The 21,316-nt window shown below is 40.0% G+C and overlaps 1 protein-coding gene across 3 annotated transcripts in view; it reads left to right on the top strand.

Annotated features, from left to right (window-relative positions):
- mdn1 (midasin AAA ATPase 1) overlaps positions 1-21,316 on the top strand; it is a 190,443-nt gene that overhangs the window by 22,296 nt on the left and 146,831 nt on the right. For 2 of the 3 annotated variants that reach the window (XM_043686689.1, XM_043686702.1), the window contains exons 12-22: positions 683-778; positions 5,725-5,837; positions 7,551-7,699; positions 8,680-8,740; positions 10,505-10,716; positions 11,644-11,747; positions 13,979-14,123; positions 14,416-14,512; positions 17,889-18,002; positions 18,960-19,107; positions 20,100-20,210. In XM_043686689.1, the coding sequence (XP_043542624.1) occupies positions 683-778; positions 5,725-5,837; positions 7,551-7,699; positions 8,680-8,740; positions 10,505-10,716; positions 11,644-11,747; positions 13,979-14,123; positions 14,416-14,512; positions 17,889-18,002; positions 18,960-19,107; positions 20,100-20,210 (1,350 nt within the window). The remainder of the gene's footprint in view (positions 1-682; positions 779-5,724; positions 5,838-7,550; positions 7,700-8,679; positions 8,741-10,504; positions 10,717-11,643; positions 11,748-13,978; positions 14,124-14,415; positions 14,513-17,888; positions 18,003-18,959; positions 19,108-20,099; positions 20,211-21,316) is intronic. The other variant, XM_043686697.1, reaches the window with a different exon arrangement.

The raw sequence follows: 21,316 nt of genomic DNA on the forward strand, positions 1-21,316 counted from the left end.
CAGCAGGTCAAGAAGATAGCTCATGATCACCATTTTAAGGGCAACTAGGAATGGGCAATAAATACTGGCCAACCAGGAACATCGATGCCCCATGAGTAAATATGAATATGAGCTTAAAGTTGTCTATGAGCACAAAATAGTGAATTTTATATTATGCCCACCTAACTATCTATAACAGACTGGAAAACCTTAGAGTTTTCAATTCTGAACTGATGTGTGATGGATGGTGTTTTGGAGACTGAGATTGGTTATCTGAAGTGGAAATGTAAGTTAAGCTATTACTTAAAATGAAACTGCAAGAGTTGAGGGGGTAAAAAATAAACACATTAATAACTTCTAAATTTAGAACTGATCTTTCTCATCAAAACATGCACTGAATTCCAGTTGGACCATGTGGTCATTGAGAAAATGGGAGTGGGTAGCTGTCTGTGTAAATGAATCGATGTGCTGAATAACTCTTCTTAGTTCTAATCGTTGAGTCTCTTCTATGTGTTTTTAAGTGAATCCACTAAATAGGGTTGTGCGAGTTTGTTGGTGATTTCATAGCAGCAATATGTTAATTGTTTCTGTTGTGTTTGGGAGATATGAAGCTACTTGAGCTTAAAATATTGACAGCATAAAGTGACTGTAGACAAGCATATTTTGGAACATTCTTGAGTACTTAATGTGACTTGTTTTACAGGCGCTGGATTGTTTCACAGCCATGATGTCCAAACGGGGGAGCAGGAAGAAAATGGCTGAAGTAATTGGAAGCAAGCTAAACATTTCAAAAGAAAAGGTATGGATTCGTTTTGAGCAGGATTCTCTTATCATTACAAATGTTGTGTATAGGATTAGCAGGTAATGACATTTTTATTTATAAACTGATTTTTTTTTCTCTTTTATTTTGGAGTGTCGCATCCTAATTTTTTCTTCGGCAGTCCCTTGAAATCGAGGGATAATTTTCTTCCATTCTAGGGTTGTGGATCATGAGATGACTAACAGTTCCATATTGGATACACACACCCCATCACATATGTGGCACTATGTTTAAAGAGGTGTATGGGTGGGACGTCATTGCCTATGCTGTTTGCACTTGGCCTCTGTGTGGACCGGTCAGATTTGTTTGAAATGGCTGGCACCTTCATGAATGATGCCTCTCCAGTTTGGACAGTTCTGAGCAAGTGATTCCCAAGAATTTGAGGACATTGAGTTTTCTCCCACAGTCGTTGAGGTGGCCTTGAAGCGTTTTTTCTGGCCTCCAAAAATCCCTGGCCATGCAGTTAAGTGCAGGAGGCCTTAAGAAAAGACTGGCCAAATAGAAGGGGAAGAAAAAAGTGTCTGATGGAACCACCTTTCAAGGTGGTTTTACACATCTCCTTCCTGACTCAGACGACTGACTGTGTGGAGTTTGCACATTCTCCTCGTGTCTGCGTGGGTTTCCTCCGGGTGCTCTGGTTTCCTCCCACAGTCCAAAGATGTGCAGGTCAGGTGAATTGGTCATGCTAAATTGCCCATAGTGTTAGGTAAGGGGTAAATGTAGGGGTATGGGTGGGTTGCCCTTCGGCGGGTCAGTGTGGACTTGTTAGGCCAAAGGGCCTGTTGCCACACTGTAAGTAATCTAATCTAATCTAATTTGACTGAATCGAAAAATCACAACATTGTTGCAACGCAGAATGAACCCGCTTGACCTGTAACATATACACCAGCTCTGCAAATGAGCAATTTAATTTTGTCCAATGCTCATTGAAAGAACAACAATTGTAGCTTTAAACAATAGAATTTTAATTTGGCTTTGAAAGTTTCCTTTTAAAGTAATTTCTTTGGTAGTTGCTAGAGCATTAGTTGCACAAACATTTCATTTGGGCAGTTTCTGAAAGAGTGAAATATGTTAGTGACAGGATATTTTGACCACAACTGCACACCATATTCCACATGTGGCCTAACTGAAATTGTATACAGCTACAATATGACCTGCCAATTTTTATTCTCTGTGCCCTGATTGATGAAGGCAAGCATGCCTTCGGCCTCCTTGACTACCTTATCCATTGTGATGCCGCTTCCAGGGAATTGTGGACCTGTACACCTGAAACCCTCCATGTTGGTGTTACTAAGGGTTCTGCCACTTGCTGCATACTTCCCTCGTGCATTATAACTTCCAAAATTCAAGACCCCACATTTGTCTGGATTAAATTCCATCTGCTATTTCTCTAGTCAAAAGGTGTGTCTTGGAAAAGCACAGCAGGTCAGGAAGCATCTGAGGAGAATCGACGTTTCGGTCATAAACTCTTCATCAGGAATGTATGGCATTTCTCCAGCCTGTCTATATCCTGCTGTAGCCTTGAGCCGACCTCCTCACTAGTTGCAGCTCCCTCAATTTTTGTGTCATCTGCAAACTTACTAATCAGACCAACTACATGCTCCTACAAACAACAGGGGTTCTAGCACTGATTACTGCTGTTGGTCACAGACCCTTCCACAGCTACTGCCTGTTTTCTGTGACCAAGCCAGTTCTATATCCATCTTACCAGCTCAGCTCAGATCCAATGTGACTTCACCTTTTGTACTAGCCATGAGAGACTTTGTCAAAGGCTTTGCTAAAGTCCATATGGACAATATCTTCTGCCCTCCCCTCATCAATCAGTTGTGACTTTATCAAAAAAACTCAATCGAATTTGTGAGATGTGACCTTCTCTGTACTTTTGCTGCCTATCATTATTAAATCCATATTTTTTCCAAATGTGAGTAAATCCTGTCCCTGAGAGTCGTAGAATCCCTACATTGTGGAAGCAGGCTTTTGGCTCAACGAGTTCACACCGACACTCTGAAGATTCACCATGTCCTTCTCCTTGGTGAATATCGATGCAGAGTATTCATTAAGGACTTCAGCTACTTCCTCCAAAGCCATGGATAAATTCCCTCCTTGGTCCTTGAATGGACACACTCTTTCCTGAGTTATCCTCTTGCTCCTTATATATGTATACAGTGCCTTGAGATTTTATTTTAATCCTGTTTGCTAAAGACATTTCATGGTCCATTTTAGCCTTTCTAATTCCTTGTTTAAGTTCTGTCTTGCTATAGTTGTATTCTTTGAAGGCTCTGTCTGGCTTCAGTATGCCTCCTTTTTCTTTTGGATGAAGTGCATAATTTCTCTCGTGAACCAAAACTCCTAAATTTTATACTAATTCTTTCTTTCACAGGAGCAGGCTGATCCTGAACTGTAATCAACTGGCCTCTAATGGATTCCCACATGCCACATGTGAATTTACCCTCAAATACCTGCTCCCAAATCTACATTTCTTAGTTCCTGCCTAATGCTAGCTTTCCCCCAGCTTAGTACTTAAGGACTGCATTTATCTTTATCTGTATGTAACTTAAAACTTACAGAATTACGGTCAATGTTTCCAAAATACTTAGCCCCCGTACCTACCACCACCACCACCTAATTGAATCTTCCATCACCTGGCTCGGCTCATTCACCAATACCAGCTCTAATATGGCCCCTTCCCTAGTTGGATTACTGATTCAAAAAGCTGTCCCGATCTATATAGGAGAAGTTAAGATCACCCATCACAACAACCATGTAGTTTCACATTATTTCCATAATATGTTTGGCGGCACAGTGATTCAGTGGTTAGCACCACTACCTCACAGCGCCAGGGACCCGGGTTCAATTCCAGCCTTGGGCAACTGTCTGTGGAGTTTTGCACATTCACCCTGGGTCTGTGTGGGTTTTCTCTGGGTGGTCCAGTTTCTTCCCACAATCCAGAGGTGTGCAGGTTAGATGAACTGGCCATGCTAAATTGCCCATGTTTAGGGATGTGTACGTTAGGTGTATTATTCAGGGGTAAATGTAGAGTAATAGGGTATGGGAATGGGTCTGGGTGGGTTACTCTTCGGCGTGTCAATGTGGACTTGTTGGGCCAAATGACCTGTTTCCACACTGTAGGTATTCTATGACTCAATGATATCTATTCTTCTGTCACTTGCTGGCTTTTGGGAGGACTGTAGTGCATTCCCATTGAAGTGATCGTATCTTTCCTATTCCTGAAGTCTATGTATATGACCTTACTGGAATAAGCCCTTCAAGATGACCTCCCTCAGTACATCTGTGATATTCTTCCTTATCAGTAATTCAATTCCCCAACTCTTTTCCATCCTGTTCTATCTCGCCTGAAGCATTTAAATCCTGGAATGTTAAGCTGTCAGTCTTTTTTTGTCCCCCTCTCAATCAAGAATATAAAAAATAAACATCATAGAGCTAGAATTAATACATAGAACTAAGTTTAACTGCGTCATCTGTCATTTGCCTCACTTTAAAGCAAATACACCTCAGACTGCCAGTCCTGCCGTGCTCAGTAACCTCTCCCCTAACTCTTTTTTCGCTTTGTCTTACTGGTCTTGGTCTCTGACTCCTCCTTTGGCCATTTTACTTGTTAACCCCTCTGCACCCCACGATCTCTCTGTTCCTCTGAGTTTTCTAGTGTCCTGCTATTCATTGAGCATTTCCTTGTCTTGTTACTTCTTCCAAGGTACATTACCTCACACTCACATGAATGGAATTTAACCCTAATATACAGTTCTCACCTTTTGTTTAGTAACTGTTTACTGTTAAAGTAGTCCTTAACCAGATCCTAACATGAAATGAGAGTTCTGGTCTGTGATCGTAATATAATTTGACTAAATTGAATGCTGAGTTTGTGAAATGTGCCTGCTAAACTTTTTTTTTCTGGTTTTACAAAACCAAATGATTTGGGATCTGAGATCAATCATGTTGAATAAATTCTAAATTATGTGCTATTTTACATGTGGAGCCAAACTGGACTGATGTAAAAGTGGGAATTAGATGATTGACAGTTTGCACTAATATTAAATTTGGAACACTTCAGCATGTAAGGAATTAAGAAGGACAAGAAACTAGTGTGTCTTAACTGTAGTATGTAATTCATTCTGCAGCCATTACTGTGCCCAGTTGTGTAGCAGAAGGGACTGTTCCTGTGAAAATGAAGCTTACACTTCAGATTTTACCTTAAGTCATGAATAATGAATTGTATGTTGCAATCCTTTTCTCGGCCTACTGATTTCAGAACAGAGTGAATCCAGTGTCAAACGGGCTGAAATTCCTACGTACTATATTATTGTCTAACCATGTTATCCATGCTGGACGACCGCAAGAGCAACTCTGTTAGTTCCAGTCACGTGTCCTTTACCTGCGTCTGAGCATGATTTCTCTTCAGGTGCCTCTCTAATTTTGCCTTTAAAAGCTATAATTTGAATCTACCTGTAACATAATCTCGATGATGCTTTCCAGATCCCATCCTGCACTCTTTAAGAAAGTTCTCCCTCACGTCACCTGTGGCTCACTTATTATTTTTATTGATCACTTGTAAATTTCAACCCTTCTATCACCAAGTGGCATCATCTTCTGTATTCATCCATCTGTATGCCCCATCCCCACCCAGTGACTTTGAACGGCTTTGTGAAATCTCGTCTCCGATTTCTTTTAAGAAGATGAAGCTGAACTTTTTCAGTCCATCCATGGAACTGTTCTTGTAAATCTTTTTCTCTTGTTGATACTTTTTTCTGATGCCTTCAGATCTTTCCAATGTGCTGAAGTTGAGTTATTGATTAAACCTACAATGATCACTGTGTCCCCTCCAGTTCTACGTAACAGATATGAAGTGCAATATTTAAAGTTTGTTGCAATATTGTTTGTCAGAGATTTGACGTTACTTTGTTTTGCAGGTGGAGTTCTACTGCCGGTTGTATAAACCTGCTGTTGAGTTCACTGAGGTGGAAGTAACTGTAGGACGGGCTGTTCTCCCACGGCAAAGAAGTGATGTCGTCTTGTTGCAGTTGTAAGTACAATATCAAAATTGAATATCTTTAACCCCTCTGTCTTTGGTCAGATTTAATTTGTTGCTATTACTGTGAAGCCCCATACAATTTTATTCATGTTAACGGTGTTATATCCAAATGTCTGTTGTCCGGGAAACCATCTCTGACCTTGTCATGTGGTATTTACAGAACTAAGCCACTGGGTGGCACAATAGCTGCAAATGACTTTATTTCCTAAGATGCCAGCGAGCTGTTCTGATAATTCAGGTGAATGGCAAAACATTGATATTATTTTGAAGCATGGCAAGTTCTCCCACCTGATATTCTTCCCTCTATGTATATTCATTCCTGATCCAGCCATTTTTCATTTTTAATTTTTCCATCCTTGATTTTCAAATCCCTCCATGGCTTTGCCACTTTGCAGTCTCCGCTGTCTCATGATGCCATGTGTGGTCAGATGTATGAGCAAACACCTCTTCCGTGTCCTCCGCTTTTCTGTAGAGAACCATTTCCCCTGTGACACCCTAGACTATTCCCTAGTCAACCTCTAACACCCCTTCACTCCTTATGGATTCTTTACGCTCCAGTGTAAAGGATGAAGCATACGCCCTTTGACCTTCTCACTGCCCAAACGCTCTTCCAAATGAAAGTGAGTTTGTTTTTCTTCTTTCAGTTCACAGTATGTTTCCCACTACGTTGGAGAGACCAAACAGCTGCCTGGTTTGTAGGGCATCTCTTCTGTTTGCAAGCATAGTCCTAGGTTGTCTTTTCAACTTTTTTTAATCTCTCTCTCTCTTTCTCGACCTTTCTGTCCTTGGCCAGCCACCTGTACCATTGAAACTCAAAACAAGCTCAAGGAACAGCAACTTCTGTTTTCACTCTCCTGTCTACAGCCTTCTGGCATCAAAATTTGAGTACAACAACTTTTTGGATCATAACATTTGCCTGTATCTTGTTTTGAATGATTTTTATCTTTACCTTTAACTTTGTTTCAATGGGTTCATCTGCACTATGTCTCACTCTTTTTATTCCTTCATGTTGCATTCAGATGGTTTTCACAGTAGCAATACATTCGGACACAAGTGTTGCTTCTTCCCTGTAAACATTACACTCCCTTTTTGGCTGTTGCATCATTAATTTTTTTTCTATTCAATAGAAGCAAAATATTGCGGATGCTGGAAATCTGAAATAAACATGGTGCATCCTGGAGAAAGCAGATCTGACAGCATCTGTGGAGAGAGAAACACCGTTCATGTTTGAAGTATGAATCGTCTTAAGAACAAATGCTATTTCCTTTTCCCTTCCTTCCACCCAGTCACAGATTTTCCCCAGCATTCTTCCTGGCTTTCCACTGTCTTAAAAACTCTTACATTGCTAGTTTATCTTCTGTTGGAAGGTAATTAACCTGAAACGTTAACCCTGTTTCTCTCTCTCTCCACCGCTGCTGCCATACCTGTTGAGTTTTCCAGGACTTTTTTTTTTCCTGTTCTTATTGCCAGTGCTTTTGTGATCTTGTTTGGGACTAGTTGGATGATGTTTTATATCTGACCTTTCCAAATAATTTTGTGTTCATGCACTACCATGTTTAGTTCGAATGCTTAGTACAACTTTATTCAACTATAATTAAAAGACAATTTATACATGGTAAGTCACCTCCACTTAATAAACTGGTGAGGAATGTCTACAATCTGGATGCTTTGCTTTTTGTATACTGAAATCCTTGCACTTTGTAGGGAAACCCAGACATTTTCAGCAACACGGCCGTCGTCTCTCCTGTTGGAACAACTGGCTGTTTGCCTAAAGAAAAAGGAGCCTGTTTTATTGGTTGGTGAAACAGGAACTGGAAAAACCTCCACTGTTCAGTACCTTGCCAGAATTACAGGTTGGTAGAATAGTATTTGTTGAATGCATTTTGTCTTGCTAATGGAGTTAGTTTCAAAAATGACACTGTTCAGCATGCCAAGTCACTCAAATGATAATGCTTTGAGTTAACTGATGGATGAGGTGCAACATCTGTCTCCATTATGTGGGTGATTAACTCTTTTGGGCAGATTTGCAGCAGGTATTTTGCATTTGGCCTCAAGTGTTCTGGACCATGAAGAAAAGCAAAAGTATCAGTCAAGATTCAGAAATTATGCTTGCTGAAGCTTTTTTTTCCAAAAATAAAAGCTTAGATTGTGGTTGTACTGAATTCCCCACTTTATTCAGAATCTTGCAAACCCTTTTCAATCTTTAATTTGCTCATGAGATGTGGGCATCACCAGCTGGGCCAGCAATTATTGCCAGAGAGCATTTGTGAGTCAGTTACATTGCTGACCAAAGTCTCGTATTGGCCACCCCTAAATGACATTATAAACTACGTAGTGCATGGTCTTTTAATTCCATAAGCAGAAAATTTATTTCCTCACAATTAGTCTCTAATTAATTTTTGAATGGATTTTTGTTTCCACTGATGACGACAAACCATGCTTGAGATCAGCATTATGACAATGTGTGAGTAGTAGATGGTTGATTTGTGTTTTTAAGTCTGTTTACAGGATGTGAGTATCACTGGCTGCGTCAGCATTTATTGCCATCCAGTTAAGAGTCAAACCATTGCTGTCGGCCTGAAGTCAAACACAGGCTAGAATGGGTAAAAATGGCAGATTTCTTTCCCTGAAGGAAATGAATGAATCGAATTAGTCTATGGTGGTTACTTCATTTGCTAGCTTATGGTTTCAAATTGAATTGAAATTTCACCATCTGCCATGGTGGGTTTCGAATCCGTGTCCCCAGAACATGAGTCTCCAGATTGCTAGTCCAGTGACCTTACCCATTTGGGGATTTTGTTTGGTGTAAATATTATTGTGTATTTTGTTTCAGGTCACAAACTGAAGGTCGTAAATATGAACCAACAGAGTGACACAGCAGACTTGCTTGGAGGGTGAGTATTGCTCTTGAGAATTCTGATGGAGAGAAGCTGTTAGTTGAAATATCAGTTGAACGTTTACATGACTGTTTCCTGTCTTTATTTGACACATTTATTTGCACCACTTCTTATTAAATTAGAATTATCTTAATGGCCATTCTGACAGATGAGGATAACTGGGTACTGCCTCTCCCACTGAAGGTGGGAGATGCCTTGTTTTTTTACTGTTTGTTGACCCTGTAAGCTAGCTGTCTCAGACTATTGGATGGATTTCAACAGGACATAGTTCACGGTAATGGTCTAAAGAACAGTTCATTTTTGGTGAAGATGTGGATACAGATTCTGAACTTTTGTAAAGGATCTGGAAGATTTGGTCCAGAGGGCAATTTTTGTTTGTGTTTTAGAATGTTGTGAATCATCTTGGCTGCTTTGGGACAATTTCTTACAGCTGTGAAATGTGCGAAGAGTTTTCAGACCCGGTTGTTGATCTGGATTGGCTAGAATCCATCTTGGAAATGGAAGTTGTTGATAAAGAGAGTTACTTCTCACCTTGTATAATTGGACCATTAACAAGTCAAGGAAAGGCCTCAAGAAAAAACTGTTTTCATTGTGACCATGTTAAGTTCATACGGCGTCACAGGTCTATGTGTCTACAAAGTGCCCTCTTCGTTTGTTACATAAAATTTGGATTCTGCACATAATGTTGGATCTTCCATTCTCAGTGAGCAGTTTGACATCGTCATTGATTTGTAGCTGTTGACTCTTTGAATTGGAATCCGTGCCACTGCCAGTAATTTTAAAATATCCATATTTTCTTCTAGCAGAGAAACATTTTTTTCGAAGCCAACAAACATTCGAGTCACAATCCAATGCTGCCAGATATGACATCTCTCCCAGGCAGTACTTCAAGGATCATGCTCTGCCACTATCCTCACTGATATCATGACTTCACCACTCATTGCACTGTCAAACCCCAGATTCCCTTTTTTGTGTTGCTGAGTCACAAAGATGGCAAAGGATGTTTTCTGTGAAAAGGAGGAGAAAATCATTTTGACTTGATCTCGATCTCAAGCTCTGAAAGCCAACTTTCGAAACTAGGGATACACTGCAAGTGCTAGATATGCCATTGTATGAAAATAGAATGAGTGCAAATATTAAAATTGCACTTCCTGGTGGCAGTCTTTCAGAGAATGCTTCACTTTTGACCCATTATTGTGGAAATTGGTGATGTGCGGTGAAAAGCCAGTGAGGGAGAGATGAAAATAAACTTCTTCAATTAAAATTGAAATTTCAGTATTTCTATAACCCAACTACCTGGTGATATGTTCACAATCCTTGGCATATGCAACTCAAGACTACTTCAGCTCTTTCCAAACCACAATCTCTACCACCTCCAAGAACAAGTGCAGCAGATACAAGGGACCGCCAGCTCCTGCAAGTTCCCCTCTGAGTCACACACCATCCTGACTTGGATCAGTGTTGCCATTCCTTCAATTTCAGTGGGTCAAAATATTTGGACCTCCTTTCCTAACAGCACTGGGTGTTCCTTCACCCCAAGTAATGCAGCAGTTCAAGAGGGCAGTTCATCACCAGGGCAATTAGGGCATGTAATAAATGCTGGCAGAGCCACTGTCACCTCCATCTATGAACAAATTTTTTTAAGTGTTTCAAATGTGGAACGGGGGTGCGGGGGGGCAAAAAGAAACATCTGTTACTCAAGTGTCAACAGTGTGGCCATAGTATTTGGTAACTTGACTAACATCTGGGATTTGTATTCAGGTACAAACCTATGGACCGTAAACTACTTATGCTGCCTTTGCGAGAAGCATTTGAAGAGCTTTTTATTCAGACATACTCTAGGAAGCAGAACATTACTTTTTTGGGCCACGTTCAAACGTGTTGTAAACAGAAGCGCTGGCAGGATTTACTCCGTCTGATGCTGCACGTCTATAAAACCGCCATCAATAAAGAGTTAAAGCCTAAGGAAGACAGTGAGAAACTTTTAATTATTTTCAAAAAATTAATTTTAAGCTTGTATTTAATTTTTGTTGGATCTTTGGGAGGGAAGAGGAAGACAACTAATCTGGTGGAAGTATGCTTGTCCCTGTTTACTGTAAGGTCTAATTTTAAAACCACAAAGGATGAAAAATACAAAATTATTTCTGGCAGAGACTTTGTTCCATTCAAACTGTAATCCCCCAATCTTTCTTTCTTTAGTTTGTGTTAAAGTATACCATGGAAAATGGCCTCAACTGGAAGCAAAATTGAACAAAAATTAAAAGTGGGATTGAGTTTGTTTTTGTCTGGGTAGATGCATGTGGATTTGCAATTGAAACTTTTTTTTTGCATACAAGCTAATTGGAAGTGTGAGCTGATAATGTAGCAAGGGCAATGGAGTCCTGGGTGTACAATGGAATAAAGTATCCCATTTACTCATGAGATTAAAGGATTGCAAATTAAACAGGAATATTGAATGATCTGTTCGACGTTCTATCCTGTACAAAGCAAAGAGAGAAAAGGAAAGTTTGAATTGAGGAGAAAGTAGCGCTGAAAATGTGTTGCTGGAAAAGCGCAGCAGGTCAGGCAGCATCCAAGGAGCAGGAGAATCGACGTTTCGGGCATGAGCCCTTCTTCCTGAAGAAGAGCTTATGCCCGAAATGTCGATTCTTCTGCTCCTTGGATGCTGCCTGACCTGCTGCGCTTTTCCAGCAACACAATTTCAGCTCTGATCTCCAGCATTTACAGTCCTCACTTTCTCCTTGAGGAGATATTAGGCAGGAAGAGAAAGCAAGGGGGAAGAAATGGTTCATTTGCTGATTTTCTGTATGATTCACATTTGCAGAAGCTATTGGAATTAGTTTCTTCAGATTTCCAAATTTCTTGTTGTCTTTCAAACACTGTGTTATATTTTATCTCAGAAGGCTGGCTGAAAGATAAGTGGGAATTACTTGGTCTGCGCCTGACCCAGGCTCAGCAGCAAATGAAACGAGCTGAATCATCACTGATATTTGCTTTTGTGGAGGTAAGATGTCAAAATGATTGACAACTCCTATAATAACTCAATGATTCAACTTCTGGTCTGAACCAGACATTTGCATGAACAAATGAGTGGCATCTGTTATTGATTTTAGATGTGCCTTAGCTCAATGGCTTTTCCACAAACCTTTTCTCATCCAGTGGGTGGCACAGTGGCTCAATGGTTAGCACTGCTGCCTCACAAGCCAGGGACCTGGATGACTGTCTGTGCGGAGTTTGCGCATTCTCCCCGAGTGTGTGTGTGTGGGTTTCCTCCGGATGCTCTGGTTTCCTCCCACAGTCCAAAGATATGCAGATTAGATGTATTGGGCATGCTAAAATTGCCCATAGCGTCCAGAGATGTGTAGGCTCGGTGGATTAACCATGGGGTATGCAGCATTTCAGAGATAGGATCTAGGTAGGATGCTGTTTGGAGGGGTTAGTATGGACTCGATGGGCTGAATGTCCTGCTTCCACAGTTGCTGCAAGTGTGAGTTTCAAATGCCCTTCGAAAGGAAACCAATGCATCTCCCATAACCAGTTACATTGAAGAATTTTTGTTGTCTAGTGCTGAGGCTGAAGCAGGAGCTGCTGTGTTCAAGTAATGAATTGAATGTGATAACATACATATATTAGAGATGAAGAAAAAGTAAGCAAATTAATTTGGTATTTTTGTAAACTCTAAAGTCTGTATAAATGAGACTCTGCTGCCATGCCAAAAAAAATGAAATTTTGAACAAAGAACAGTTCAGTACAGTACTGGAAAATACCCTTCTGCCCAGCAAGCCAGTGCTGACACATCATGCAGTAAAAACTGTTAATCTTTTGCCTCTGTGCTATCCATATCCCTCTATTCCCTGTCTACTCATGTATCTGTCAAGATACCTCTTAAGCATTTCTATTTGTTTCTGCTTCTACCACTTCCTCTGACAGCACATTCCAGGCACTCACCACCCTCTGAAGGGGAAAATGAATCTTGTCTTCCTCATCTCCGTTAAACTTTTACCTTTTTACCTTTTTAAATCTATGTCCCCTTGTACTCTACATTTCTACCCTGGGAACAAGACTCCGAGTATTCACTCTATTTGTGCTCCTCATAATTTTGTAAATATCTATCAGTTCACCCCTCAGCCTCTGACATTCAAGTGAAAATAAGCCAAGTTTGTCGAATCTCTCCTCATAGCTCCAAATCAGGCAACATTGCTGTACCCTCTCCACAGCCTCTGTATCCTTTGGGGAGTGTGGCCTAACTAAAGTTCAATACAGCTGAACGTGACTTGCCAATTTTTGAAGATGAGTGGTACAGATTGCATAATCTTGCTCAATAACTTGCAGATTTTCACATTTAGCTGCACAACTGCACTTGCCTGAAGTTGCTGTCAGATTTGTGTTTAACTAAGTCAGTTGTGTTCTCATCATTCTTGTCTAATGTTGTACTCCTTGATTGCTAATCAGTGTTCGTGGCTTCCTGATTCTGAGTAGTTTTCTGTAATATTCTTAATTCCCTTAAAATATGGAACTTCTCTTCCAAATCATAGTAACCAGCTTAACACAGAAGTCAGAATAGCAAGAACTGAGAAAATCCAAAGTAAAATCACTGTCTGGCTGCAGGAGTCATATGTTGAATCATTGTGTTCTTCTGTTCAGAATGCAAAGCTGGCTTGTCTTTAACTGGGAGTTGATGGCTCTCAGGTTTTGTTTTTTTTTCCCCTGCTTTTTCACTACTGTCTTTTGTAACTTTCCTGTATTAAGTTCTATATCTGCTGAATTATGGTTGGCCACTTTTTGGTAGTGGTGATTAGTGGTCTCTATTTACTGATGCAGTATGCAAGATCTATGACTAATTTTACTTTGATATTCGCATCTATCAAAACTTCCCACCATGTTTCTCAGCAATGCATCAAACAGTGGAAGCTGATAAACCTGTGTTTTGATACTTCTATTAAAATCGAACTTCCACTTTCCTCAGCGTGTGAACATAGGTTGTTTTGCCTCAGTGGGAGAGAGGCAACAGTATCACAGCTGAACATATTTCTATTTTCATTTAACATCCACTTTTGTAGTATCCAGCAAGGACCGTTCAATGGTTACCAGGCTTGAATAATCTAATTGCTTTTCTCAGTCTGAAATTACAGGCTCTGGATTTAACTAGAACCCTAATGTTTCACTTAATCTCAGAGTGGCTAATTTCAATTTTCTTTTCTACCATTCTTTTGACATTTTTTTTTGTTTCACTAGGGTACCTTAGCACAAGCTGTGAAGAAAGGCGAGTGGATCTTGTTAGATGAGATCAATTTGGCTTCCGCAGAGACTCTGGAATGTCTGAGTGGACTATTGGAAGGGAATACAAGCTCACTTGTGCTGTTGGATAGAGGAGATACTGGTACAAGACTTATTGCCTTTGTGTCCAACATTGTCTCTAACTTATTTATTTTTATGTAGTTATTTCACATGAAACTCTTACAGGTTGCCTTTTTTTTAATCAAAATGCACATCCTGCCACTTGTCCATAATTTAATATGCAGTTTAATATAGATGGTGATTTCAAGATTTGGAAAGTGAAGTAATTTTGTGTTTGGCTCATCACTTTGCACTCCAAGTAGAAATTTTTCTTCTCCTATGTAATTGTTTACAGTATAAGTATAAGGTTCCTAACTTGGATTATTCTATTGCAGAGCCCATCCACCGTGATCCAGAGTTTAGGTTATTTGCCTGCATGAATCCAGCAACGGACGTGGGAAAGAAAAACCTGCCACCAGGCATAAGGAACCGGTAACTAAAATCTAATACATGGAACAGTACAGTACAGCAACAGGCCCTTCCACCTGTTATGTCTGTGCCAACAATGATGTCATTCTACATGTCGATTCATCCCATCTGCCTGCACGTTGTCTATATCCCTCTATTCCCTGCCTATCATGTGTCTGTCTAAATGCCTCTTAAATTTAGCTAACATGTTGGCTTATACCACCTCTGCTGGCAGCATATTCCAGGCACCTACCACCCTCTGTATGTTTAGAAAATAGCCTCACACATCTCCTGTTAAACTTTCTCGTTCTTGCTGTCATTAAACGTATGCACCCAAGTATTTGACATTTCCATCGTAGGGAAAAAGACTCCAACTAACCACCCCATTCATGCTTATTAATTTTTATTTAACAGTATTGGTTCACTCCTCAGCCTCTGAGGCTCTGGCAAAAACAATGGCCCAGTGACATTATCGCTGGACTGTTAATCCAGAGGCCCAGGTAATATTCTGGGGACCCAAGAGCAAATCCTGCCATGGTCCTGTCATGGCATGGGTTGCTTTTAGCACAGACAGCCCACTCCCACCCACTCTCAGGCCTAATACCAAATAACATGGGTTACTTTCACCCACTACCCTATCCTCATTAATCATCTTTGTTGTTTCCTGAAAATAACTAATAAAGTTATTCCTGCACCCTTACAGTAAGGAGTTCACCCTCACTGAACTCCTTACAGGGTTGGGATCACTGGTGCTTTCCATTGTTCTCGCCTTCCTTTATTCTCGCCAGATTCCCATAAGATCAGTATATTGGTCAGCCTGTGGCAGCAGCAAGTTTTATTGAACCACTGGCCTTTTTAGAGCCTTTTACCCAGCATGCATAGTTAAGAGAGAAGCCATTCTTTCTGGATTTGTGTACAGCTCTTTCCCAGGAGAGGACTTGACTTCTCTTCACAGTAGAAGCATTCTTTGCAATTGATTTGGTGCCATGGGATCTTATCTGCCCAATTCAGCATAAGACACTGGGTACTGCAGTTTTTGACCCATTAAAGGAAGGAACAGTTTTAATGCGGTGGTTCTTCACGACTGTGTTGAAATGTCAACCTAGGATATAGACTATCTTCTGGAGATCCATATACAAATTTATTAATGTCTATTTTCTGATTCTTAATATGTTTGAAAAATGTCATGAGATATTTATGTTAAATGTTTTCTGAAACTGTCAGGAAATTGAACTGGTTGGATGGCCTAGGTTTGAGTTAAAATGTATGAGCTTGGAATTTGTCATGCTCGCTCTCTCAAGTTCTGGTTTTCATGCCAGCTATTTAGGATGTTTAGTCTTATGAACACTGGCAGTATTTGTCTGAAGAATATGACTTTATTTATTGTATTTTAAACTGATTGCCTTTTGAGGACTTGTCTTTGTTTCTTTTGAATTATTTGTTAATTATGTTCTGTTCAAGTGTTGAGTTTTGTTTCATTCCAGATATGCTTCTCTGAATTTGGTTTGTTGGAGTTCTGAATGGAAAAGACCTTTTATCCCGAATGAGCAATGACCAGTTTTCATGACTCTACTATTAATCTGCTGTTGCTTATTTATGGAATTAGTTATAGTGCATTTTTAAAAAATATTAATATTGTCATCACTCTTATTCTTGGGCTTAAAATCTGTTAGACCATAAGACTGTATGAGCACTTGACATGAACTTAAGATTTACCACTGTGTAAAGAAATTCCTCCCTTTTCTCAGTCCTGAAAAGTCTGCTCCTTACTCTGAGACTCTGTCTCCTTGGTCTAGATCTCCCTCCCTGGGGTAGAGGAAACATCCTTCACCATTTTCCCAGTTGATCCCTGCAGGAGTTTTGTATATTTGAATGGAATCACTTCTCATTCAAATAAACTGGAAACAGTTTAAAGGCCTTATCTATTTAACCTTTCCTCATATGTCACTCTCTCTATCCCAATACCGTAATTACATTAGTGAACCTTTGTCATGCGCCCTCTATTCCATCTATCTTTCCTTGGGTAACAAGATAATAGACATTAGGTGCAGGAGTAGGCCATTCTGCCCTTCGAGCTTGCACCACCATTCAATATGATCATGGCTGATCATCCTTAATCAGTATCCTGTTCCTGCCTTATCTCCATAACCCTTGATTCCACAATCCTTGAGAGCTCTATCCAACTCTTTCTTAAATGAATCCAGAGACTGGGCCTCCACTGCCCTCTGGGGCAGAGCATCCCACACAGCCACCACTCTCTGGGTGAACAAGTTTCTCCTCATCTCTGTCCTAAATGATCTACCCCGTATTTTTAAGCTGTGTCCTCTGCGTCGGCACTCACCCATCAGCGGAAACATGTTTCCTGCCTCCAGAGTGTCCAATCCTTTAATAATCAGATCCCTTCTCAGCCTTCTAAACTCAAGGGTATACAAGCCAAGTTGAATGCCAGCATGCTATTAGCCTTCTTCACTATCTGCTGTACCTGCATGCTTGCCTTCATTGATTGGTGTACAAGAACACCCAGATCTCTCTGTATTGCCCCTTTACCTAAATTGATTCCATTGAGGTAGTAGTCTGCCTTTCTGTTCTTGCTACCAAAGTGGATAACCATACATTTATTCACATTAAACTGCATCTGCCATGCATCTGCCCACTCACTTAACTTGTCCAGGTCACCCTGTAATCTCCTAACATCCTCATCACTTTTCACCCTGCCACCCAGCTTTGTATCATCAGCAAATTTGCTAATGTTATTGCTAATACCATCTTCTACATCACTAACATATATTGTAAAAAGGTACTGATTCCTGCGGTACCCCACTGGTCACTGCCTGCCATTCCGAAATGGAGCCGTTTATCACTACTCTTTGTTTCCTATCAGCCAACCAACTTTCAATCCAAGTTAGGACTTTGCCCCCAATACCATGCGCCCTAATTTTGCTCACTAACCTCCTATGTGGGAGTTTATCAAAAGCTTTCTGAAAGTCCAGGTACACTACATCTACTGGATGTCCCTCGTCCATCTTCAGAGTTACATCCTCAAAAAATTCCAGAAGATTAGTCAAGCATGATTTCCCCTTCATAAATCCATGCTGCCTCTGACCTATCATGTCAGAGGAAATATGTACTCTAAGTGATGTTTCGACAAGGCTTTATACAGTTGTAGTAAGACATCTTTACTCCTATTTGCAAAACCTTGTAATGATGTTGTAATGAAATTCAACCTCCTATTTGCCTCTTGAATTACTTGTTGTACTGGCACGTATAATTTGTGATTGTCACTAGACTGCTCGCATGCTATTGGTTTCTTCCTTGGTCCTCATTTTAGCTTTCCCCAGTTCATTTTTAATTTTCAAGTCTTCACTGTGCTGATATTTTTAACTTGCTTCTATATTGACAGGTTCACAGAGCTGTATGTCGAGGAACTTGAAGATGAAGGAGATCTCCGAATCCTCATATCTGACTACCTAAAAGGATTAAATGTCAGCAAGAAAACTGTTCAGGGCATTATTGAGTAAGAATAACTTGGTGATTCTGCCTGGAGATGTTTTGAAGTACATGCAGTGTTGGGAGGAGGTGGGAAGAGAAGTAAATGTTAGCAATGAAGATAACTTTAAGCACAATTTTCTATTTGGATTTACATAATGGAATGGCAATATTTTGTCTGTGTAGCATGGGTTTCATTTTTTTTATTAAAGCAGTCAGCTTGTCATAATGATAAAGAGAGAAATCAATGGTATTGTTCGTTTGTGTTCCTCCTTGATGAGCTCTCTCCAGTTCCTGCCTTGATTGGGTTGTTGAAGCTTTGGCTTCTGTTGCTTCAAGGTTTAGTCCTCAGCTCTGTTAAGTCCTATGACAACATCCTTATTGCTACACTGCAGTGTTGTGATTGGTAATTCAGGTCAACTACATGAAAGGACATTTTGTTGGCTTGTTTTCTGTGCTGATGTCAATTCTGGCTTGTGGCTAAAACAAGTGTTTTTTTTATAATATTCTTAAAGTACAAGCCAACATTTGAGAATGACACAGTAAACAAGCTGTTATAAAGTCAGCCCAAAAAACACATTTCAGATATTGTACATCCAACCTCTAAATCCATACATGTTAAACTGTATGATCTAATCTGTATTTATGAGCCCCAAGGACACCAATTCAGCTCAATGATGACATTTAATACTTTCGGCTGGAACCCTGAGTTTCACTCTTGCACGTCCCTTAATTGGTGTGAAATGATGTGCTGTTTAAAGCCAAAACACAGAAAAATGGAGATTCACCAAATCCCAATTTCTAGATGGGTTCAGTGTTACCAATTCACTGCAGCTTGTTCTTGTTACTATGAATATACGGAACACGTGCAAATTTGTTACATTTTGTGGCACATTGAAGAGATTAGTTGGATCGTAACTTTATTGGAAATGTCAATTTATTTTACATATGCGTCTTCCTCTGAAAGTAAGTCTGTCTTTATTAGGTTTTACTTATCTCTGCGTAAGGAGAAAAATGTCAAGTTAATGGATGGTACAGGCCATAGACCCCACTACAGTCTTCGAACTCTGTGCCGAGCTCTTAGGTTTGCAGCATTGAACACGTGCAACAATGTTCAAAGGTCATTGTATGAGGTAACGAGCGAATGCCATTTCTTCATTCTTAACATGTGAACTAAATAGGGCAGTAAATTTGTTCATGTTTTATTGCATACATGAAGCATGCAATGCATTTGTAATGTCTCTGAATACATACATTTAGTTAAAGATATTTTACCTCCTGTGAGAAAAATTTATGGTTGCGCCTAAATGCAAATCCAGTTTCTTGCAGTTTAAATAATAAAAACTATGTTTAGGGAGATTAACGCCACTATTGTGCAGCCTGCTTTTGTTTGTTTTACTCTCCTTTTCTCCCATCCCTACTTGTATTGATTTTTACAAGGGCATGGAGTTGATCCCACACCCAAATTAGCCATTGTCTTATCAGATAGTGGAGCAGTTTGATGAGTGAATGGCTCACTACTCCTGCTCCTGAACATTGTTCAAAAATATTCCTGTGAAGTAAAAAAGAATGGCATACATTCTGCAACCATACAGTGCAATGATCTCAGCAAGAGTACCGCGAACAGTTTTGGTCTCCTTACTTATGCAAGGATTTACTTGCACTGGAGACATCTCAGAGATGAGGTTCTGGGGATAGAGAAGTTGCCTTTTCGGAAAGGTTGAGTATATTAAGACGTTAGTTATTTAGGGTTTAGAAAAATTGAAAGGTGGCCTTATGCAAACATATACTTATGAGAGACTTGACAGGGTGGCTACTGGGAAGATCTAGAATCAAGGTACACAGCTTCAACATAACCATCTTAAATGAAAGACCCCTTATGAAAGGATTTCTGAGGCACATTAAGCTTTGAAATCTCCCCGTTATGGCTGTACAGACTGGGGAAATTAAATATTGAAGGCTGAGTTAAACAGGTTTTTGCCTATAAGTGAGTTGGGGGTAAGGCCAGGAACAGTTCCATCTTGAACTTAATGGTTTGAGGGGCAAAATGGCCTACTCCTGCTTCCTTTTCTTATTTTCTTATTTCTTTAAAATTCCTAATTATCCACAACTGGATTTTTTGCAGGGTTTCTGCATGAGCTTCCTTACTCAACTGGATCGTGTATCTCATCCAATTGTTGAGAAACTGATTTGCTGTCATATTATTGGGAACAATGCCAAGGCTGTTCTCCAACAGGTATTTGCTTCAGTTTTTATCCATGAAGTTAACTGGTTTGGAATGTGGAATGGAGGCTTATTCAGTGGTCAGTAGTGCTCATTTTCTGCAATTTTAGCAACTCTGCAATATATGCCATTCTGCAGCCTGAGGAAGAATCTTTTAGACAGAACTTGGTATAAACTAACACCAACAAAAACAGAAATTGCTGGCTAAAGACCCTTTTAGAAGGGTAACTGGACTCGATGTTAACCATTTTCTCTCCACAGATGCTGCCAGACCTGCTGAGTTTCTCCAGCAATTTCTGTATTTATTTGTTTCAGATCTCCACCATCACAGTTCTTTGTTTTATAAGTTGAGCTTGATTTCCTGTTAATATTTTTACTGAATGTTCAGAATATGCTCATTATTGGTGTTATTAGCTATCTCTAGTTATCAAACAAGGTGGTAGCAATTTAATATGTCTGAGGGATATTTTTGACCACTTACACAACAGTTAAGTCAACTACTTTGGTGTGGGGCTGGTGTCTCACAGCCCAAACTCGGTAAGAACAGCTGGTTTCCTTGACGAAACTGATATTATTTGGCTCTTACAGAAATGCATTAACTTCATAGTTGCATTGTCAGATTTTATTTATGACTTGTTTCAACTGTACTTTGAGTATAAATTTGTCGTGGAGGAATTTAACTCTCTGTATAGCTAGCTCAGTGATATAATTCTGACAATGCTGAATAACTGGAAGACCGATTACTTGCGATCTTGATCTTGCATTTGACCTGAAGATGATCCATGACCTCGTATACAACTAAAAATACCTATTTCCAATTGCAGCGCATCTGCTGCTGAGGTTCCCATTAATGCTTTTGAATGGACTTGACTATTCCAACGCACATTTTGATGGTCTCCCATACATATACTGCCTTTCAATGTCATGTCATCTATAGCTGTGCTGCTCATAACTTGACGTTCTAGAAGTCCTGTATAGCTGTTGCCCCAGTGTTCACTGATCTGCATTGGTTCACAGTCAAGTATTGTCTTGATTTTTAACATTCTCGTGTTTTTATTTCAAACGCTTCCATGGCCTTACCTCTGTAATCTCTTCCAGTGCCACAATCCTGAGATATCT

This window comes from Chiloscyllium plagiosum, chromosome 3 (assembly GCF_004010195.1).
Source record: "Chiloscyllium plagiosum isolate BGI_BamShark_2017 chromosome 3, ASM401019v2, whole genome shotgun sequence".
NCBI lineage: Eukaryota > Metazoa > Chordata > Chondrichthyes > Orectolobiformes > Hemiscylliidae > Chiloscyllium > Chiloscyllium plagiosum.